Source organism: Punctularia strigosozonata (genome assembly GCF_000264995.1).
Source record: "Punctularia strigosozonata HHB-11173 SS5 unplaced genomic scaffold PUNSTscaffold_5, whole genome shotgun sequence".
Taxonomy (NCBI): Eukaryota; Fungi; Basidiomycota; class Agaricomycetes; order Corticiales; family Punctulariaceae; genus Punctularia; species Punctularia strigosozonata.
The window spans coordinates 398,905-415,824 of record NW_006767437.1 but is presented as its reverse complement, the minus strand read 5'-3'; the positions used below and the strand labels follow the sequence as shown (position 1 = coordinate 415,824).

Below are 16,920 nucleotides of genomic sequence, written 5' to 3'. Positions count from 1 at the left end.
ACGCCTGGCCGAAGAGGGAAATGCGCGGCGTTACTTCTGTTAGACATCAAAGCTGCGTTTCCTCATATCGTGATCAGCGTCCTCATACACGAGATGCGACTGAAAGGAGTTCCTAGGGAGTACACCGATTGGATACGATGGAGATTCAAAGGCCGGAAGACGCGCCTAGCATTTGACGACTACGAATCCGACATCATCACCCTTGAAGATGGACTCGATCAAGGCGACCCGTTCTCATCAACGGGGATGATATTTTACATTGACCGGCTCCTACGCGAAGCACCAGACAGAGCGGACGGAGAGGAATCATTCGGCTTTGCGGACGACACGGGATTCCTGGCAATCGGCGACACCCTGGAAGAAGCAGCGGGCAAAGTAGAAAGCTGCATGGTACGGGCGAACGGGGCCCTCGACTGGAGCGAAGCTACGAACTGCAAATTCGGACTCGAGAAAACAGTATGCATCGGGTTCACCAGGCGACGAGAACCAAACCCAGAGGGCACTCCCAAAACGAGGCCGGCCGAAAGGCCCAAGATCAGCATCAACGGGACGATCATCAAAATGGCGGAATCAGCTAAGTGGCTCGGGATCATTATAGACCAAGAACTACGCTTTCACGAACACGCAGCGTACGCATTGAAGAAGGGCACTGACTATATGCAACACTTCCGCCGACTAGCACGCAACGCCTCCGGAGTATGGCACCGATACCTCAGGAAGTTCTACCTCACGATCGCTCTCCCAAGAATGCTATACGGGGCGGACGTCTGGCTATCCCCACCGAACATCAAGAACAGGTCCAGCCGGCGGTTCATCGGCAAGATGGCAACCGTACAACGACAGGCAGCGCTACACTCCACCGGGGCCCTTCGAACGACGCCAACGGACATACTGAATGCGCACGCAGATCTAGCTCCCTTCGACATGGCGGTACACGACATACTCCACCGCAACACGGTACGGATATCGACACTGCCAAAGACGAACCCCCTGGCCAAATGTGCGAACCGGGCATCAAAGAGGTACGTCAAAGCACATCGAGGACCCCTACACGAACTCTACAGGGAATTCCGGATCGACCCACAACGCATGGAGAAGATTAGTGCCACAAGAGAGGGACCACGACACTCGAGACCGTTCACCATCGCAATCCCACCGAACAAGGAGCAGGCGAAAACGGCCGCAGAGGAGAACCAAGCGGACGTACAGATATACACGGATGGATCAGAGATCGACGACAAGGTCGGCGCAGCGTCGGTCCTATACTACCGCAATAAGCATATCGGAACGCTTTGCTACCACCTAGGATCAGCTAAGTACTATGGCATTACCGAAGCAGAACTCGTAGGCCAGCTCATGGCAGCGCACATGCTTTAGCAGATCTCTCGCCACAAGGACGGATTCGATACGGCCACGATTGGGGCAGACAGCACCTCCACCCTAATGTCAACAGCGTCGCAGAAGCCCAGGGGAGCTCATTACATCATGGACGAAACGGCGCATAGGATCATGTCGAACGTATCGGACCGAGTCGGAGACGAGATCGAAATCGCAATGGTTTGGACGCCGGGTCACGTCGGCATCGAGGGGAACGAGAAAGCTGACGAAGAGGCGAAAGCGGCTGCACAAGGGACATCCAGCCCGGCGAGTACTTTACCTAAACTACTACGCAAACCGCTTCCCTGGAGCAAATCTGCAGTGCGAAAGACATACAAGAAGGAAGCAAAGGCGATACGAGAAAAGCGAGAACGTCAATCCAAACATGTCCGGCGCATCAGGCAACTCGACCCTAAGTTCACGCCGAGCCACTTTAGGAAGCTGGCTCAAGTCCTCCCGCGCAAACAGCTATCGCTCCTCATCCAGCTACGCTCAGGACACATCGGACTGAACAAACACCTCCACCGCATCAAGAAATCTTCGACGCCTATATGCCCGCATTGCAGAACCTACCCGGAAACGGTATCACATTTCCTCACACAATGCTCGGAATTCAGGGAACCTAGGAGAAAGCTTCGTGCGGAACTGGGACACAAGGCGAGTAACATTAAGTACTTGCTATCGGACTCGAAGGCGCTGCCGGCCCTCTACAGGTACATTACGGAAACAGGTCGATTCGCGCAGACACACGGCAACGTCGACATAGACGAAGACCGCTGGGTGGACCCATACGAAAGGGACAAGGAGAAGAGGGACCGACGGAACCAGAGATCGAGGGAGTTACGGGAAGGGAGAGACGAAGGAGGAGGCGGTGAGGGGTAGCTTTCCTCCCGCCAGTTTTCCCCAAGTGGTTTTATGGCGGGAGGTTTTAACGCGCCCAGGAGACGATGAACGAACCGGGAAGGACAGGAACTGCGACGATGGGAAGCACAATGCGACACCTACCACAACATATCATCACGTACCGCCTAACCAGGCGCCCAAGCCGATCAGACCCAAACCTGAGAGGCAGTGGTTTTGACCGGAAGAAGTCAACGGAGCCGGATAAGATTGGGATAGAGGCACACGCTTGTACAGTAACGTCCAACATACGGCACGCCCGCAACGGACGTTAAACAGGGAAAAAAAAAAAAAAAAAATCCCAACACTTATCATCGGCGCTGTGCAGCGCCATGATTATAGCGCTTGGGGTGGTATTCGTCTACAGTGACAAGGTCATGCGGAGCTCATTAAGCAACCCAATAGTGATAGTGTCATTCGGTCGGTGAGCGTTCCGGACCACGTCGCTCCCGTGGATTGCTCCGGGAGGCGAAGCTTCCGCGCGATTGGTACCTTCAGGTAGTTTCAGTTTGTGATTAACCTATGTATGTATTGAACACTGCCTACTCGGACTCGAAACATTCGAGCATCAGGAGCCATCCATATACATTATGGTGCTGGAGAACCGTTCCGGGGGTTCAGCGAGGAAGGAGTTTGTCCGGCTCGGAGGTGATCGAATCTGCTCAGAATCTTCCATTGGCGCATCCTGAACTTCACCCGCGGCTGCTGCGACGCTCGGTGTAGCATTCAATGTGACATGTTTTCCGGGTCTGGTGACGATGAATTTGTCGGGGTGGGCCCCGGATATGCGGATGAAGCGGAGGAGTTGAATGTAGGCGAACTCAACCTGGTCCCAGGCCCGAAACAGGGCAACATTCGCAGGATCCGTGAGATCGGGGACCTCTATGGGACACAGGCGTCAGGTATTCGGTAGGCAAAGCCAGCTAACAAAGGAACTATCCACGTACCCATACCCGTCCGGTACTCCTCAGTTTCTCGGAGCTTGATCTCCTCCAGCTTCAGCTCTCCCGTACTCTTCGGTCGGCCTGGGCGGCGTTGCGCCCGTTCTTGGTCCAATGCGGCATCATGCCTCGTCAACCATACATCCCTGATGATTTCGTGCAGCTCCTGTAGAGTAAACACCCCAGTCGGAGGCATCGCATGGTAGAAGAATCCATAGAGGTCAACTACAGAGAAGGCGCCCTCAGATGCACAGCTCGGTAAGTGTGCATGCGGATGAGACGAACCATGTGAGGCGTGCTTTTTGGCTCGTTTTGATGCAGCAGAGGCGAGTTTGTCCTTTCGAAGCTGAGTTCGAGCGAGTTGGCCAGCTTTTCGAGACTGCGGATGAAAGATCTTCTCCTTCCTTGCAGATTCCTTCTTATCCTTTGGTGCAGATTTGTTCGTCTTGGACGGTGCCATGTTTGGATAAAGTTATAGTAGAAAGAAATACAGTCGAATCGTGCCTAAGGAAGATTGTAACTATAAGCGCTCGGCACAGCCACTGCGATCAGGGAGGCCAGTATTGAAGCAACCCGCCGAAGTACTTATTTGTCTCCCAAAGGCAGCCGTCCTATCAGTTTACACACGGATACCGAAGTACGGCCGACCAGTCTCAGGCTCCCCGGGGACCGATTCACGACAGTTCTATGCCTTCTGAGTTGACCGGTATCTCCGCAAGAAGATATTGAAGTGTGCCCTGCACCTCGTAGAGATCCGGCGCTTGTTCGTTCCGTTGTCTGACAGGAAATGTCCAATCCTCTGATGTAACTCGATGGGCACCGTGCACTCACCAAATCCTGCAGTAATTCGCAAGCTTGAACTCGTGGTTCGAAAGCATCATCTCCACCGATCCTGAACGGGTGGCTGTGGATTGACCCGAAGTGCAGCAGCCTCCCTTCTCAGCTCCTGAATGACGGCCTATAGGTTATGATGTTTTCATTAATTCAATCATGCGACGGACGTCGGTGACGCACTGCAAGCGCCTCTGGGTTGACACCGCTTTCGATCATTCCAATGCAAGTCGCCAGCGTCTCCTTGTCTAAACCAGTGTTGAGAAGTTGAGACATATCATGCAAAACTAGCACAATTCGCAGCGGAAGCGTTCAGCGGCGTTGAAACAGATTCATGACGACTTGCGCACTGTCGAGTGTCTGCTGCGCAGAAGTATGCCGTTCCTCCTCTCGTGAGGCCATGGTCGAGGTAGCAATGAAGGGGCTCGAACGCGTCGCGTCCGGTCACACGGTCACAGTCTTATCACAGGCACCAACTACCGAGGCAATCATCATGAAGTGATAAGTATACACGAGCCTAGATACCGATGCCGTATATGTCGAGAGGTGGTCCCTCCTCAAAGAGCGGTAGCGGTGATCTCGGGGTCCCAGGAGGTGAGGGACTCGGAGTTCGGCTACGCGGGGGTTCCTCTGCCTGCGAAGGACCACCAGTCCCAGGCAACGCAGTCGAGGGCACTCTCGGGAGAGCCCCAATGACACCTGTCGTTCTCCTGGTGGGTATAGATTTCCCTATCTCCTTCATCCTGTCGTAACCCTTCAACCTGTCCTTATCGCATTCGGGGTTGATGCTGCTGCCTTCTTCTATGGCCACGTAATCAATCCTCCACAACTTCAGGAACTGATCGGCGGATGGTGTGGCGAGGGAGTAAGGAGCGTCAACGATGACTTCGTCCACCCAGCGCACATGTCGGAGTAGCTCGCATCGTTCGGCATGCGGGAGGGTGGAGGTTGAAGAGGGCGTTGCTGCGGTCGATTCCGGAAGTACGCCGACGAGGAGGTGGACGGACGGGAACGAGAGCTTTGCTTGACGTAGTTGTAGCGCATGGCTATTGGGAGGTCAGCAGCTAGTTTGTCGGAATAGTAACCTAGTGATAATCACCTGACATTGAACCCGTCAAAGAGCCCATCCACATATACCCGCACCGTCCTCGTTTCCCAAACGTCACCCTTGCCGCGGATAGTGGAACCTTTCGTAGACGAGAGGAGCTTCTCCCTGCCTAACGCCTTTCTGATATACGCCTGTATGTCTTCTTCGCTCAAATTCGCAGTGGCGTACTTCGCCTTTGCCACCGCACTGACGGGCGGTTCATAAGGCTTCAGCTTGTGATCCAGGTCACCGACATGGTGGAAGGGGTTGGGTTCGCGTCCAAGATCGTCGATGCTGCTTTCAAGAGACTGCGCCTCAGAAATGACGTCGTAATCGGACTCCGAGAGGCCGCCGTCATCCGAGGCGGAGTACGATAGAGGAGTTGCCTTGGGCATGTTGCGGTAAAGGTCGAGCTCCTGCGTGAGTCTTGGATGCTGGCAGAGCAGCTCAATATGAGCCACGGCCGCTGTTGGAGAGATAGCTTTCAGAATCCAGGGTCGGGCGTACACGAGGCGGGTCCATTTCCGAAGCAAGCTACACAGCCACTTCGAGACATGATTGACTTCACATGCGTGCAGTGGGGTATATCCAGGTAACAATGTCCCTGAATTCGAGGCAGAACCCGGGGAGCAAGATCGGCGTCTTCATCGAACGCAGTGCGATGCGCGACCGATATCCTGAGCGATGAATTTGGTTGTGTAGTAAATCAGCACTGATGTGGTGGCGCAATCTGTCGCACGATGTTGCGCCGGCTCACAATTTCGCCAGGAGTGGTGCAATAGAGAACACGATTGACCAAGGTAAATGCAATGGTGCCTTTCCTGGAGGAGATGCTAGAGATCGGAAACGAGCGTGGACGCGTCGAGGGCAAGGGCAAAGAGGGTCGAGGGTCATGTGATCTACCACAGCTGCCACCGTGACGGACTCGAGTCGCCAAGCGCAGCTATCGCAGGTGTAAAGCCATGGTCTACCATAACCTGAAGGGTATGGATGATTACCTGTACAGTGTTTCTTCACGCTTACGTGCTGTTAGCGCTCATTAAGGGCATCCGGGCATGCAAGGTCTACGATTCATTCTGTCTTCAAGCCGATCTTGTGCTGAACTTGATGTTCGCAGACCGTAGCCGACGAGCGAGCACTCATCCAACAGGAGTCCGCCGCCATCCGAGCGTCTTTCCGCGAAGAAGATACATACGCCCGATATAACAATGTTGCCAAGCTGCTGTACATTCACATGCTCGGCAACCCTGCACACTTCGGTCAGATCGAGTGTCTGAAGCTCGTCGCAAGTCCAAGATTCGCCGACAAACGCCTGGGGTACCTTGGAATAATGTTACTTCTGGATGAGAACCAAGAGGTCTTGACGCTTGTCACGAATTCGCTGAAGAAGTGCGTACCGTCGGTCACGCTCTAATCCGATTAATGTTCACAGTGTATAGTGACATGAACCATCCGAATATGTACGCGTGCGGGCTCGCGCTATGCACTTTCGCCAATATCGCGTCTGAAGAGATGTCGCGAGATTTGGCAAATGAGATCGAAAAACTGTTAGGGTCCAGCAATACCTACATCCGGAAGAAAGTACGCCTTGTTATACGCAGTGCAGTCAGTCCTGGAAAGCATAATCTCAAAATTTAAACATGTTTATGTCAGGCCGCCCTCTGCGCCCTTCGAGTCATCAAACGCGTTCCCGACCTTGCAGACCATTTCACCAACAAATGCAAGAACCTCCTTACCGACCGCAATCACGGCGTCCTCCTCACTGCTATCACTCTTGTCACAGAAATGTGTCAGATAGACGAGTCGTGCTTGGATGAGTTCCGCAACGTAGGTTTACCGCACGTCGAGAAGCAATGCCGACATCTGATCCGTGTCCTCCAGGCTGTCCCACTGCTGGTGAGGCAACTGAAGCAGCTGGTCACAACCGGCTACAGCCCAGAACATGACGTCTCGGGCATCACCGACCCCTTCCTTCAAGTCAAGATCCTGCGCTTGCTTCGCATCCTCGGAAAGGGCGACGAGCATGCAAGTGAGACTATGAACGATATCTTAGCCCAGGTTAGTCGGTGCCGTATCTTTTTTCAGAGTAATTCACGAACACCCCCGATATGTAGGTAGCGACAAACACAGACTCATCCAAAAACGTCGGCAACTCAATACTCTACGAAACTGTCCTGACCGTGCTCGAGATCGAGGCCGATAGCGGCTTACGCGTCATGGCCATCAACATATTGGGCAAGTTCCTCAGCAACCGTGACAACAACATCAGGTGCGTTATCTTTATATTAACAATCGCTACTCGTGGAATTTATCACGCAACAGATACGTGGCCCTTAATACGCTGAACAAGGTTGTTTCTATGGACACATCCGCGGTCCAGCGGCATCGGAATATTATTCTCGATTGTCTTCGCGACGGCGATATCTCTATTCGCCGGCGTGCCCTTGAGCTCACATATGCCCTTATCAATGATCAAAACGTCCGAATCATGACGCGCGAGCTCCTAGCGTTCTTGGAGGTAGCGGACGACGAATTCAAGCTAGGAATGACCACCCAAATATGCTTGGCAGCGGAGCGATTTAGCCCGAACAAACGGTGGCATATCGATACGGTGTTGAGGGTCCTCAAGCTGGTAAGTTCCATCACGTCAGGCGTGAGCAGGAAATTCTGACATTCATTCCAAGGCTGGAAATTTCGTTCGGGAGGAGATTCTTTCCTCTTTCATCCGTCTCGTAGCGCACACCCCCGAATTACAGGCGTATACCGCATCCAAGCTGTACACTGCGCTTCTGGCAGACATTTCCCAAGAATCCCTGACGCTGTCTGCAACTTGGGTCATCGGCGAATACAGCGAGGTACTGCTGGAATCTGGACTTGTGGATGAGGATCAGCCGAAGCCGGTTCGTATGCGCATCCTCAGGTTCGTTGACGACCACTGATGAAGTGTGGCACAGATAACAGACATTGCTCTCGTTGACCTCATTCTATCTGTTCTGGACTCGCCCTACACCAACTATCTCACCCGGCAATTTGTTCTGGCTGCCATCACAAAAATGTCGGCACGACCCACCACATCCATACCACAGCAAGAGCGCATAGCGGGCGTCTTGGCGACATATACCACCAATCCGGAGCTGGAGACCCAGCAGAGAGCAGTCGAGTTTGCAAGCTTGTATGGCCTAGGGGAGGAGCTGAGGGCCGGCGTGTTAGAGAGAATGCCCCCGCCGGAGCTCAAAGCCACTGTTATGGGTGTCGGTGAGGATCTCGCAGAGATGACCTTGTTCGTCACGAACCAATTGACGTTTGGTCCTTTCTAGTTAGCGAGAATAAGCCTGTTGGTTCGACAAAGACCAGCAAAGAGGTCAGTCGTCGTAAAAGCCCAGTATCGTTTTACCAATGACAGTTCCTCCTACAGGCTGACCTCTTGGGCGACGACATCGCATCCACTCCTGCACCAGCTGCGAACGGGCAGCCTGCAACATCCGCGCAGACCACTCAAGACCTCCTTGCCGACATATTCGGCAGCTCGTCCACCCCTGGCCCGACCGCGGCTCCTGGTGCCCCGCCAGCTACTCAGAAAAGCAGTGTGGATGATATCCTCGGTCTCTTCGGTTCTTCAACAACGGCGGCGCCAGCTGCTCACCCTTCAACCTCTGCCGCCGCCATGTCCTCTCTATTCACGCAACAGCCGCAAGCAGCCCCATCACAGCCGCAGCCGCAATCGCAACCACCTGCACCCCGGCCGCAACTTACCTCATATACCGCATACGAGAAGAATGGGCTCAAGATCACCTTGACACCACAGACGAACCCTGCGAAGCCAGGGTACGTGAACATACTGGCAAGGTTCCAAGTTACAGGTGCAAGTCCTGCGAATGGGTTATCATTTCAAGCCGCTGTACCGAAGGTATGCATGCCGGATCTCCCTGGAGCTGCATTTCAGCTTTGAATCCCCACCATTAGTCTCAGCAACTGCAGATGCTGCCTATGTCTAACTCAGACGTTAGCGTCGGTGCAACCGAGACGCAACAAATGCGTGTGATTGCCCCCCCTGGGGTGAGCATTCGTTGGATGAATCTTAATTCTATTCTTACGATACTAATCTATTGAACAGAGCAGTGTTCGCTTGAGATTACGGATATCTTTTGCCGTGGCAGGAAACAGGATTCAAGACCAGGTGGACTTCGCGGGCTTCCCCGCTGGGTTGACTGGCGGCGCGCAGTGACCAATTACACTTCTCCACTGCTCGTGAAGATATCTATGCCGGCTCCATTGCCATGATTCATAGTACAACGCTGTTGTTACAAGGGTGTGCATAAAGAGTTATACCATATAGCATACGACGAATACGGACGGATTACAAATTAGATGAACACCTGAAGTGGATGCCTGTCATAAACATTTTGACCGTCACTCAACTCCGAGAGGTCAGGGTAGAAAGGTACCAGCGCGTCTGCGGCACCGAGGTATAATGAGTTGTATATGCGCCAGTATACCTGTATACCAGCGACAGTTAATAAGAGTGGATAACATGTATTGTCGATACTCACCTCGCGGACCTTGCGGGCAGGATGGAACAAGCCTTGCAGGACGTAGCTGAGCAGGACACCGGGCCCAAGGGTAACTCGCATGGCTTCGATGGCCTCCATGACAGCACCGATCACGTGCGGAGATGTCTCGAAGCAATTGGGCCAGACGAGGTTCATGAGATGCATCATGGAGTCCTCACATCCCAGACCAGCCACACCGAGCGCAAGGTGTTTGACGATAGTGCTCGCAGTCTGTCGGTGAACGAGGTCGCGATCCGTGAGCGCATCCTCCAGCATGGTGACCACGGAATCCACGTAGTACGCCGACTGCGGGCCGACGTATTCGAAGACGAAGGAGAGTGCCTTCAAACAGCCAGTGCGAACATTAAGCTCGGCTGTCCGGTATTCGTTGAGTATGGCGGGTATACATGTGAAAGCTGTATGTTCAAGAATGATTAGCACATCTACGACATTTGAGAGAACGGTGACACGCACGACCGCAAGTCTCAGCAACGATGGCGATGGCAACAGTACTGCACACGCGACTCTGGCGTTCTTGCACGCGCAAGTTCGTAAGCAGGACTTGCAAAACGTCCTGAGGGCCCAAACTCTTAGCAATGTAGCCGAAGGAGTTCACGGCAGCACGTCGGATAGCCTTCTTGTGAGCCTTGAGCAAATCCAATAATTCGAAACATATCCGCATCCATTCACGAGCGGGAACGAACTCGGCACCACGATCAGCTGCAAGAGAAGATATCAGCGAGGTAATATGCATTATGTAGTTGCAGGACTGACCAATGCGACCAATCAAGTTAATCGATGCCTCTTGCACTTTCTCGTGTCTGTTCCGAAGAATAGGCGTCATGCGAGGCACTATTGAGGCGAGGGTGTTAGCAATAGGGGGTCAACCGCTGTATAAGAGAGCGACTCACGAAGATCCTTGACAGGTGGATTCATCTCCGTCATACCCACTACATTGGCGATAGCGCCCTCGGCGGCAATGATACTGCCGAGCGTGTCTGGGTATTCCTCACCAAGTTGTTCGAATAGGACAAGGCCCAGTTTGCTCAACAACTGATCCTCACCGCACTGCTTGATGACAACGGCGAGGCGTGTAGTGAGATCAGCGGCTTGTTGACGAACCTTGGCACTCTTGTTGTTCAAGCGCCAGAGGATGGTGGATACGATCTGGGTGAGGTAGGGCTTAACTCGGATGCCTGATAAGCAGAGTTAGCATGACACTGCAAAGAAAACGTAGGGACGCACCAAGAGCGTTTACGACAGTGCCGAAACCATCCAACATGACTTGATCTTCTGTCGTTTGCTCTTGGAAGGAGTAGATAATGCCGTCGACAAGTCGGACTTCGAGGCGCTCATCAATGTCGGAGGCGCCAAGGCTGGCGACCACCTTCGTGATCGTCTCCATCACCATCTTCCTGTACGGCTCCGCCTCGTCCTTAAGATCGTTCACTATCCGCCCCACAATCTCTGCGACGCCCGCCTTCTGCGCAAGCTCCACCGTGGTCTCGACGACCTGACGATAGTTCCTCCGGTCAAGCGCCATCCTGCGCACCCAGAATGCCTTGAAGAAGTCGGGAAGAATATCCTGCTTGATATACCCGGGGGTGACTCCCTCCGTGGCAGCACATTGCTTGACGACCTTCAACACGATCTTCTTCATTTCTTCGTCCGACGTTTGGAACTCACGAATGAGAATCACGGTGACTTCCTTGGTGTACGAGGACGCGTACTCGGGATCCATGAGCGGGATGATGAATCCGATGGCCTTGAGGAACGCTGCAAGACCCTTTCCCCGGTGAACACGAATACCAAGCCACAGTGGCTTCAGCACAGTATCGAAAGATTCGATACCATAGGGGTGGGCAGCCTCGGCAAGCGCTGCGAGACCGAGTGCGGTCATGGTGCGGACCTTCTGTTGTTCGTCGGAAAGACCGTGACCGATACAGTCGACTAAACTGCGAAGATGAGGGAGAATAGCGCAACCCATCATGATGGCGATTTGCTGGACGATACGGATACCGGTGTGCCGGGCCTGCCACGACTTCTTGCTGCGACAAACGGCCTTGAGGAACGGGAGGAGGGAAGGTATACCGAGCGCAGAGGCGACGACGGAGAAGGCACGAGCGGTTGTGTTGCGCACGTATTCATCGGCATGGTCAATATCAGGTCGCATCGTGGAGATCATATGAGCGAGGCCAGCAGCCTTCGACAAGTTCGAGATGATTTCGCGGCCTTCAACGCGGGCGTAGTAATCCTCGTCAATGAGCAACGGTTCGATGACGACGAGGATCTTGTGCACGTATGGGCGAACCAGGTCATCTAGCTTGTATAGGACACGGTCAATGACCTTAACAAGCAAGTGGCGCTCCTGGTCCTCAAGCGTGCGCTCCATGAGAAGAGGCAAGATCTTGTCGAAGAGAGGACCAGCACCAAATTCTCGTGCCTTGTCCGTGATTTGGCGTAGCGCCGTCTTACGCACAGGAGGCGTCCCGTTTTTTATCTTCAACAACAGGCGCATGATCTTGCGCTCCTTCATCTCTTCCACGGAAAGCTCTGTCTCGTCCTCCTCCTTGAGAATTTTGGCAAAGTACTGCGCATCCTCCGCCTTGAAGAAAGCGAGGTTTCCAACGCCTGGGATCTCCGTGGGAAGTTCGGGGGCAAGTCCGGCTGCTGCTGCTGCTGCTGCTGCATCGGAGCCCTCCTTGATCTGGAAACCGCCGAGGTCGTTGACAGGAGTAGCCATCAGCTTCCTGGGAGCTACCAACGGGGCATAGCCTGGAGGTGGTGTGACGATCGCATATCCTGAGGACGGAAGGAGAGCATCGAGCTCCTCGTCCGTAAGGTATCGGTTATGCTTGTCGTCCTGAGATAGACCGGGGGCATTCATAATAATAGGAATCAGAGGAGTTTCGGGGGCTGGGGCGGGTGTTTGGTCCCAGCGCGAGCGCTTGGGCGTCTCGCCGGGTGCGTCTGCAGGCGTGGCATCCCAGCGAGACCGACGCTTTTTCGGTGCATCGGTGCTCTCCTTGGATTCCGGTTCGCCCATCTTGACGTCCTCGTTCTCCTTGTCATCGGACTCCTGGTCCCATCGTCGCTTGCGCCTGCCACCGGTGGCGAGTTCTTTCGCGGCCTCCAACTCCGCCGCAACGGCCTCCAGCTCTTCGCGTGGGGGGGTCTTGTCCAGGTCCATCTTCATCTTCCCCTCTTCCCGCTCCCGCTTCTCCTTTTCTTCAATCGCGCGCTTCACCCGTTGCTCCTCCTTCTCCAGCATCTGCAACCTCATCGCATCCTTGTATCCGCCCTCCACATCCTGGCCGTCCTCGCCCGTCTTGAAAACGTCCGCGCTCTCGTGCGCAACGCGCTCGAAACGCCGGTTATGGTAATCAGACTGGCGAGAGGCTATTTGGCGCTTGGAGGCTGTCTCAGCGAAAGGATCGTACCCTTCCTCCTCGACCAAGGCCTCCATCTCCTCCAGCACCTCCTTCGGCGCCGTAAAGCTGTCAAGTAGACGACCCTCGGATTGAGACATATTGTCGACTCCCGAACGTGAAGAGAGAAATTAGTCGGGTGGGCGGCGATGAAGGGGGCAAGCAGCGGGCGTCGTTCGCTGGAGTCAAGGCCGCTTACGGGAGCAACAGTGCGATTCTCTCACGCCACAACGCTATTTTTCGTTAATTATAATTCGTGACAGATATATGTCAATCGAGTAGAAAAAGATCGCGTGTAAGCACGGACCGGCGTATATTATGTCCAGGGAGTAATCTGTTTCTAGTAGTGGGAGGGCGGCATGCAGACACACAACTGGCAAGTCTTGCCGTATGTAGCTGAGCAGTCATGCAAACCAACCGTCCGGCATGGGTACGGACATTGTGAGCTGGCCGGTAGGGTGTGGTGTACATACGACCATAAATTGCTACGCAATGAATTCTGTTGGAAGTCTGTATTCATGGACCCATGCAACTAGGCAGCATCGTCGAAGCCTCACAGATGAGACCGGAAAAGCTTTGTTGCGGCACCACCGAGGTATATGGATGTTGCTGAGATGAGCCTAGTGTGATGAACTCTGTAAAATTTTGCGGGGAGGAAAATGGGAGCGGGAATCCACCGTGGACGGCATCTAGTCGTATAAGGCCCTCACCCGCGACTGACTGATCTGATACGACTCCTCCTAGGATCCCCTCCCGCTTCAGCGGGGTAAGCTTATCACGGATACCCCCAGTCATTAGAGATGTCCGAGCTCACCATCGGCACGGCCGGCCAGCAGTGTGGAGAAGGATGATCCTGGCGCCGGCAAGCACCACATTTGCCGCAACGCGCTTGCGTGCAGTAGCTGACAACTCCAAACATGGTATAGGTTCTGAATCTTCGGTGTGCTTAGCTAACCCCTCCGAGGAGCTGGTTCATGGGCAGATTCCAGGCTGAGGTTGGGCTGAGGGCTTCCTCGCAATCTTGCAGGGAGAAGTTCAAAAATCCTCCGGGTTTGCCAGTTGTCCTAGCGGCCCCCTCCGGACAGGTTCAAGATCGTCAACGCTCACCGAGACACCCAAAAATCACAGTTCAGCGCTGCTAGCGGTGGATGAGGTGTTCACTTGTCCTCTCGCCCCAAAGCATCTCCACAAATCAAGGGCACAGGATGTCCACCGTTGAAGATTAAGCCTGAGCATGGCTCCTGACGGTCATGGAGAAGAGATTCGTCAGATTTTAGCTGGCCAGCGCAAGGAAACAAGGTTTCTTCGACAGTCAAGGGGTTGGCGGCGGAGGCGTGAGGAGACACTGCACGCCATCGCGTGTGGCTCAGACACGGATTGAGTCAGAGTGGTGCTTTTGAAACGTTGCAACGAGTGTACCCTTCTCCTTCACGCGCTACTGCGCTGATGTGTCCCAGCAAGGCACTTGTTGATCGTCCACCAAGACTCTGCTCTCTCTTGAAAGCTTGTCATTTGCCTCCCGAGGATGTGACCATGCCGTCCTCCTGGACCCCTTTTTTGGGAGCTCGCTGGGACTAGACTCGCGCAGGACCCAAATCCTCATCAGAGAGGATGTTGCAGCTCAACAATACAAATGGACTGGAATTCGAGGTTCGACCAACTTCCTCGTCTTGTAAAGTTATTGTCATATTCAATAAGCCATCGGACCATGGTTCGTCGTCGATGAGCATTGGAGTGATACACCGGATGCTCTCCTTCTCCTCCGTCGCATCCGGATTGACTTCAAGCCTCTGGATTATCTGACTCTTCGATTAACCCGTTCACTGGGTCGTCATCGAGCTCGTTTCGACGTACCCGTCACTGTCCGAGGCGCGCGCTCTGGCACCTGCTATCAATTTGCCGCCTTCGTTCAACCCCGCATCCTCCAGCGAACGGCGGGCTCTTGGAACCATCTCACAGCTCTTGCAGGGAATGATGCTGGCCTCAGCTATGATTCGCCCTGTCTTGTTGACCTGTGTGCGGTGACAAGAACATCCTCTCCCTGCAATGAGTTGCGATGATTGCGATGATCTGTGGCCATGTGCAATGACCTGCGATTCAAGGGGTCGAAGTGACTATCACTGTGAACTGTCGTGGAATTTGTGTTCTGTCCTGGCCGATGCTGGACGCACCTGGTTATTGGGATGCCCGTGGCCTGTAAGGGAGCAGTCGACTATCCGGTAGCGTGATGGGCCACCCGTATATAACACCAGACGGAGGATGATTAACTGTGCCGGGAATGTACGTGAACCTAGCGACAGATCTGCCACTGTCATTGGATGCCAGCGTTACCCTAGCTTGTGCGAGAAAGCATTGTCTGTTATAACCCCAGGAATAATCATCAGATGACTACCCTTTGGAGCGTCTACGTTGGTCCTCGATGCCCTGAAGGACGAGCACATATGAACCGCGGGGTGTGGACGGAACCAATTCGGGGCTCATTCATTCGAAGAAACGCTCCGGACTCACTCCTCAGCCTCCGTTCACAGCAATCACCAGCCCTCCGCTTTGTCGTGCGACAGCGACCCTCTTCCAGTCATTCTATTGCACAACGACGGGCTCCTGCACCCACACCCATTGTGAGTTAATCCTTCTTTGCTGTCAGCCGCATTGCAGCATGTACCCTCTGCAAGCGGAGCTTACCGTGGTTCCAGTGTCTAAGAATCCCGTCAACCTTATCGACGAGATCACCATCATTGAAGTCAGGACGGACGGAGAGTCGCCTAACAGCACCAGCATCGGAGGGAGGAACTGTGCAATCCCGTGTGTATCTCTTTCTATGTACTCTGTGAAGACCGGTACTCATGGCTGCCACTGGACTATCCTTAGTATCGCGGCAATCCATACGGTGCTGCAAGTCCATCGCAATATGTCCTTTCGAGGCAACAACGTGCTATTCGGTCTCGGACCAGAATACTTCATGCGCCACATCCGAGGTAACCTTGCGATCCCAGCGGCACGATCGGCTTCTCTTTCCCCCTTTACTCCAGCCCATACCCATCTAGACGACGGGGCACACTCATCCACCAACCGAGGTCGTGCAGCCGCTGCTCCGCTGGCTGACAGCGAAGCCCCAGTTGCTTCTTGCGAGCCTTCGTCACAGGTCGTCCCTCCAATCCCCGATAACAGTGCCGGTCCCGCGCAGCTTGTCCCATCACAGGAGCATCTCATCGCATCCCCTGCGCACTTCGTCGCACTGCCCTTGCCCAGTTAAACCGGTCCCTGGTTTCGGTGCAACCACGACAAACGAATCTTGCATCGTTCTTCTCGCTGTCGTGGCCTTCTGTGGCTGGAACCTTCCGTTCTCGATCTCCCATCAGAAATGTGTTTACTTCGTGCTTGTGATGAGAAGAGAAGGACAATTTATTTTCGCATTTTTCATTTCTAAATATGGACTTATCATTTTCCTTTTCCCACCTTTCCTTTTCCAAAGTCACGTGACCTTCAGTGGCAGCAGTACAGCATCATTGACACTGCCCTGCACTGCCCTGCACTGCCTTGCACAGCCCTGCACAGCCACCGGAGTTTTATTCCGCTTACTCATGAACAATGACTCGTTATTCCTTCTAACTCCTTGATTCATAATCCTGACCCACCTAAGTGGGTCGGTCTTACTCATCCTTGTGCCCTGCATGTGATTCTCTTGTACTATTCTTGGACCATGGATTTGTGTATATAAGACCCCTGTAGCTCGCCCTAAGTCCCCATCTCGACCTCTTGTGTCTTGGGGACTTAGGTGAGTAACCGTCTCTGTACTAGATACTATG

At 53.8% G+C, this 16,920-nt stretch overlaps 7 protein-coding genes across 7 annotated transcripts; 3 read left to right on the top strand and 4 right to left on the bottom strand.

Moving 5' to 3' along the window:
* Positions 1–1,560: 1,560 nt before the first annotated feature.
* Positions 1,561–1,824, top strand: PUNSTDRAFT_37982 (uncharacterized protein; the record flags this gene model as incomplete). Its single annotated transcript, XM_007382735.1, has 1 exon — positions 1,561–1,824. A coding segment is annotated over one exon (264 nt), but the record flags the coding sequence as incomplete, so codon positions are not given.
* A 30-nt stretch (positions 1,825–1,854) lies between these two features.
* Positions 1,855–2,136, top strand: PUNSTDRAFT_29045 (uncharacterized protein; the record flags this gene model as incomplete). The annotated part of the gene is made up of 1 exon (XM_007382734.1): positions 1,855–2,136. A coding segment is annotated over one exon (282 nt), but the record flags the coding sequence as incomplete, so codon positions are not given.
* A 499-nt stretch (positions 2,137–2,635) lies between these two features.
* Positions 2,636–3,678, bottom strand: PUNSTDRAFT_101382 (uncharacterized protein; the record flags this gene model as incomplete). The annotated part of the gene is made up of 4 exons (XM_007382733.1): positions 2,636–2,769; positions 2,824–3,159; positions 3,225–3,443; positions 3,504–3,678. 3 exons carry the CDS (start codon positions 3,676–3,678, stop codon positions 2,846–2,848), a joined length of 708 nt encoding a protein of 235 aa, XP_007382795.1. The 3' UTR covers positions 2,636–2,769; positions 2,824–2,845.
* Positions 3,653–4,463, bottom strand: PUNSTDRAFT_101380 (uncharacterized protein). The gene is made up of 4 exons (XM_007382732.1): positions 4,400–4,463; positions 4,233–4,336; positions 4,050–4,176; positions 3,653–3,995 (listed from the first exon to the last, which is right to left on the bottom strand). Exons 1-3 carry the CDS (start codon positions 4,449–4,451, stop codon positions 4,096–4,098), a joined length of 237 nt encoding a protein of 78 aa, XP_007382794.1. The 5' UTR covers positions 4,452–4,463; the 3' UTR covers positions 3,653–3,995; positions 4,050–4,095.
* A 76-nt stretch (positions 4,464–4,539) lies between these two features.
* PUNSTDRAFT_101377 (uncharacterized protein) lies at positions 4,540–5,708 on the bottom strand. Its single transcript, XM_007382731.1, has 2 exons — positions 5,149–5,708; positions 4,540–5,095 (listed from the first exon to the last, which is right to left on the bottom strand). The coding sequence occupies exons 1-2, from the start codon at positions 5,529–5,531 to the stop codon at positions 4,567–4,569; spliced, it is 912 nt and encodes a 303-aa protein (XP_007382793.1). The 5' UTR covers positions 5,532–5,708; the 3' UTR covers positions 4,540–4,566.
* Positions 5,709–6,098: 390 nt separating this feature from the next.
* PUNSTDRAFT_133315 (gamma-adaptin) lies at positions 6,099–9,361 on the top strand (the record flags this gene model as incomplete). Its single annotated transcript, XM_007382730.1, has 14 exons — positions 6,099–6,120; positions 6,170–6,198; positions 6,254–6,525; positions 6,576–6,717; positions 6,790–6,963; positions 7,018–7,194; positions 7,251–7,405; positions 7,459–7,768; positions 7,821–8,036; positions 8,091–8,391; positions 8,454–8,497; positions 8,552–9,043; positions 9,100–9,192; positions 9,251–9,361. 14 exons carry the CDS (start codon positions 6,099–6,101, stop codon positions 9,359–9,361), a joined length of 2,538 nt encoding a protein of 845 aa, XP_007382792.1.
* Positions 9,362–9,500: 139 nt separating this feature from the next.
* On the bottom strand, positions 9,501–13,215 carry PUNSTDRAFT_133314 (small nuclear ribonucleoprotein; the record flags this gene model as incomplete). Its single annotated transcript, XM_007382729.1, has 6 exons — positions 9,501–9,632; positions 9,687–10,102; positions 10,161–10,406; positions 10,461–10,538; positions 10,598–10,882; positions 10,932–13,215. The coding sequence occupies 6 exons, from the start codon at positions 13,213–13,215 to the stop codon at positions 9,501–9,503; spliced, it is 3,441 nt and encodes a 1,146-aa protein (XP_007382791.1).
* Between the last annotated feature and the right edge of the window lie 3,705 nt (positions 13,216–16,920).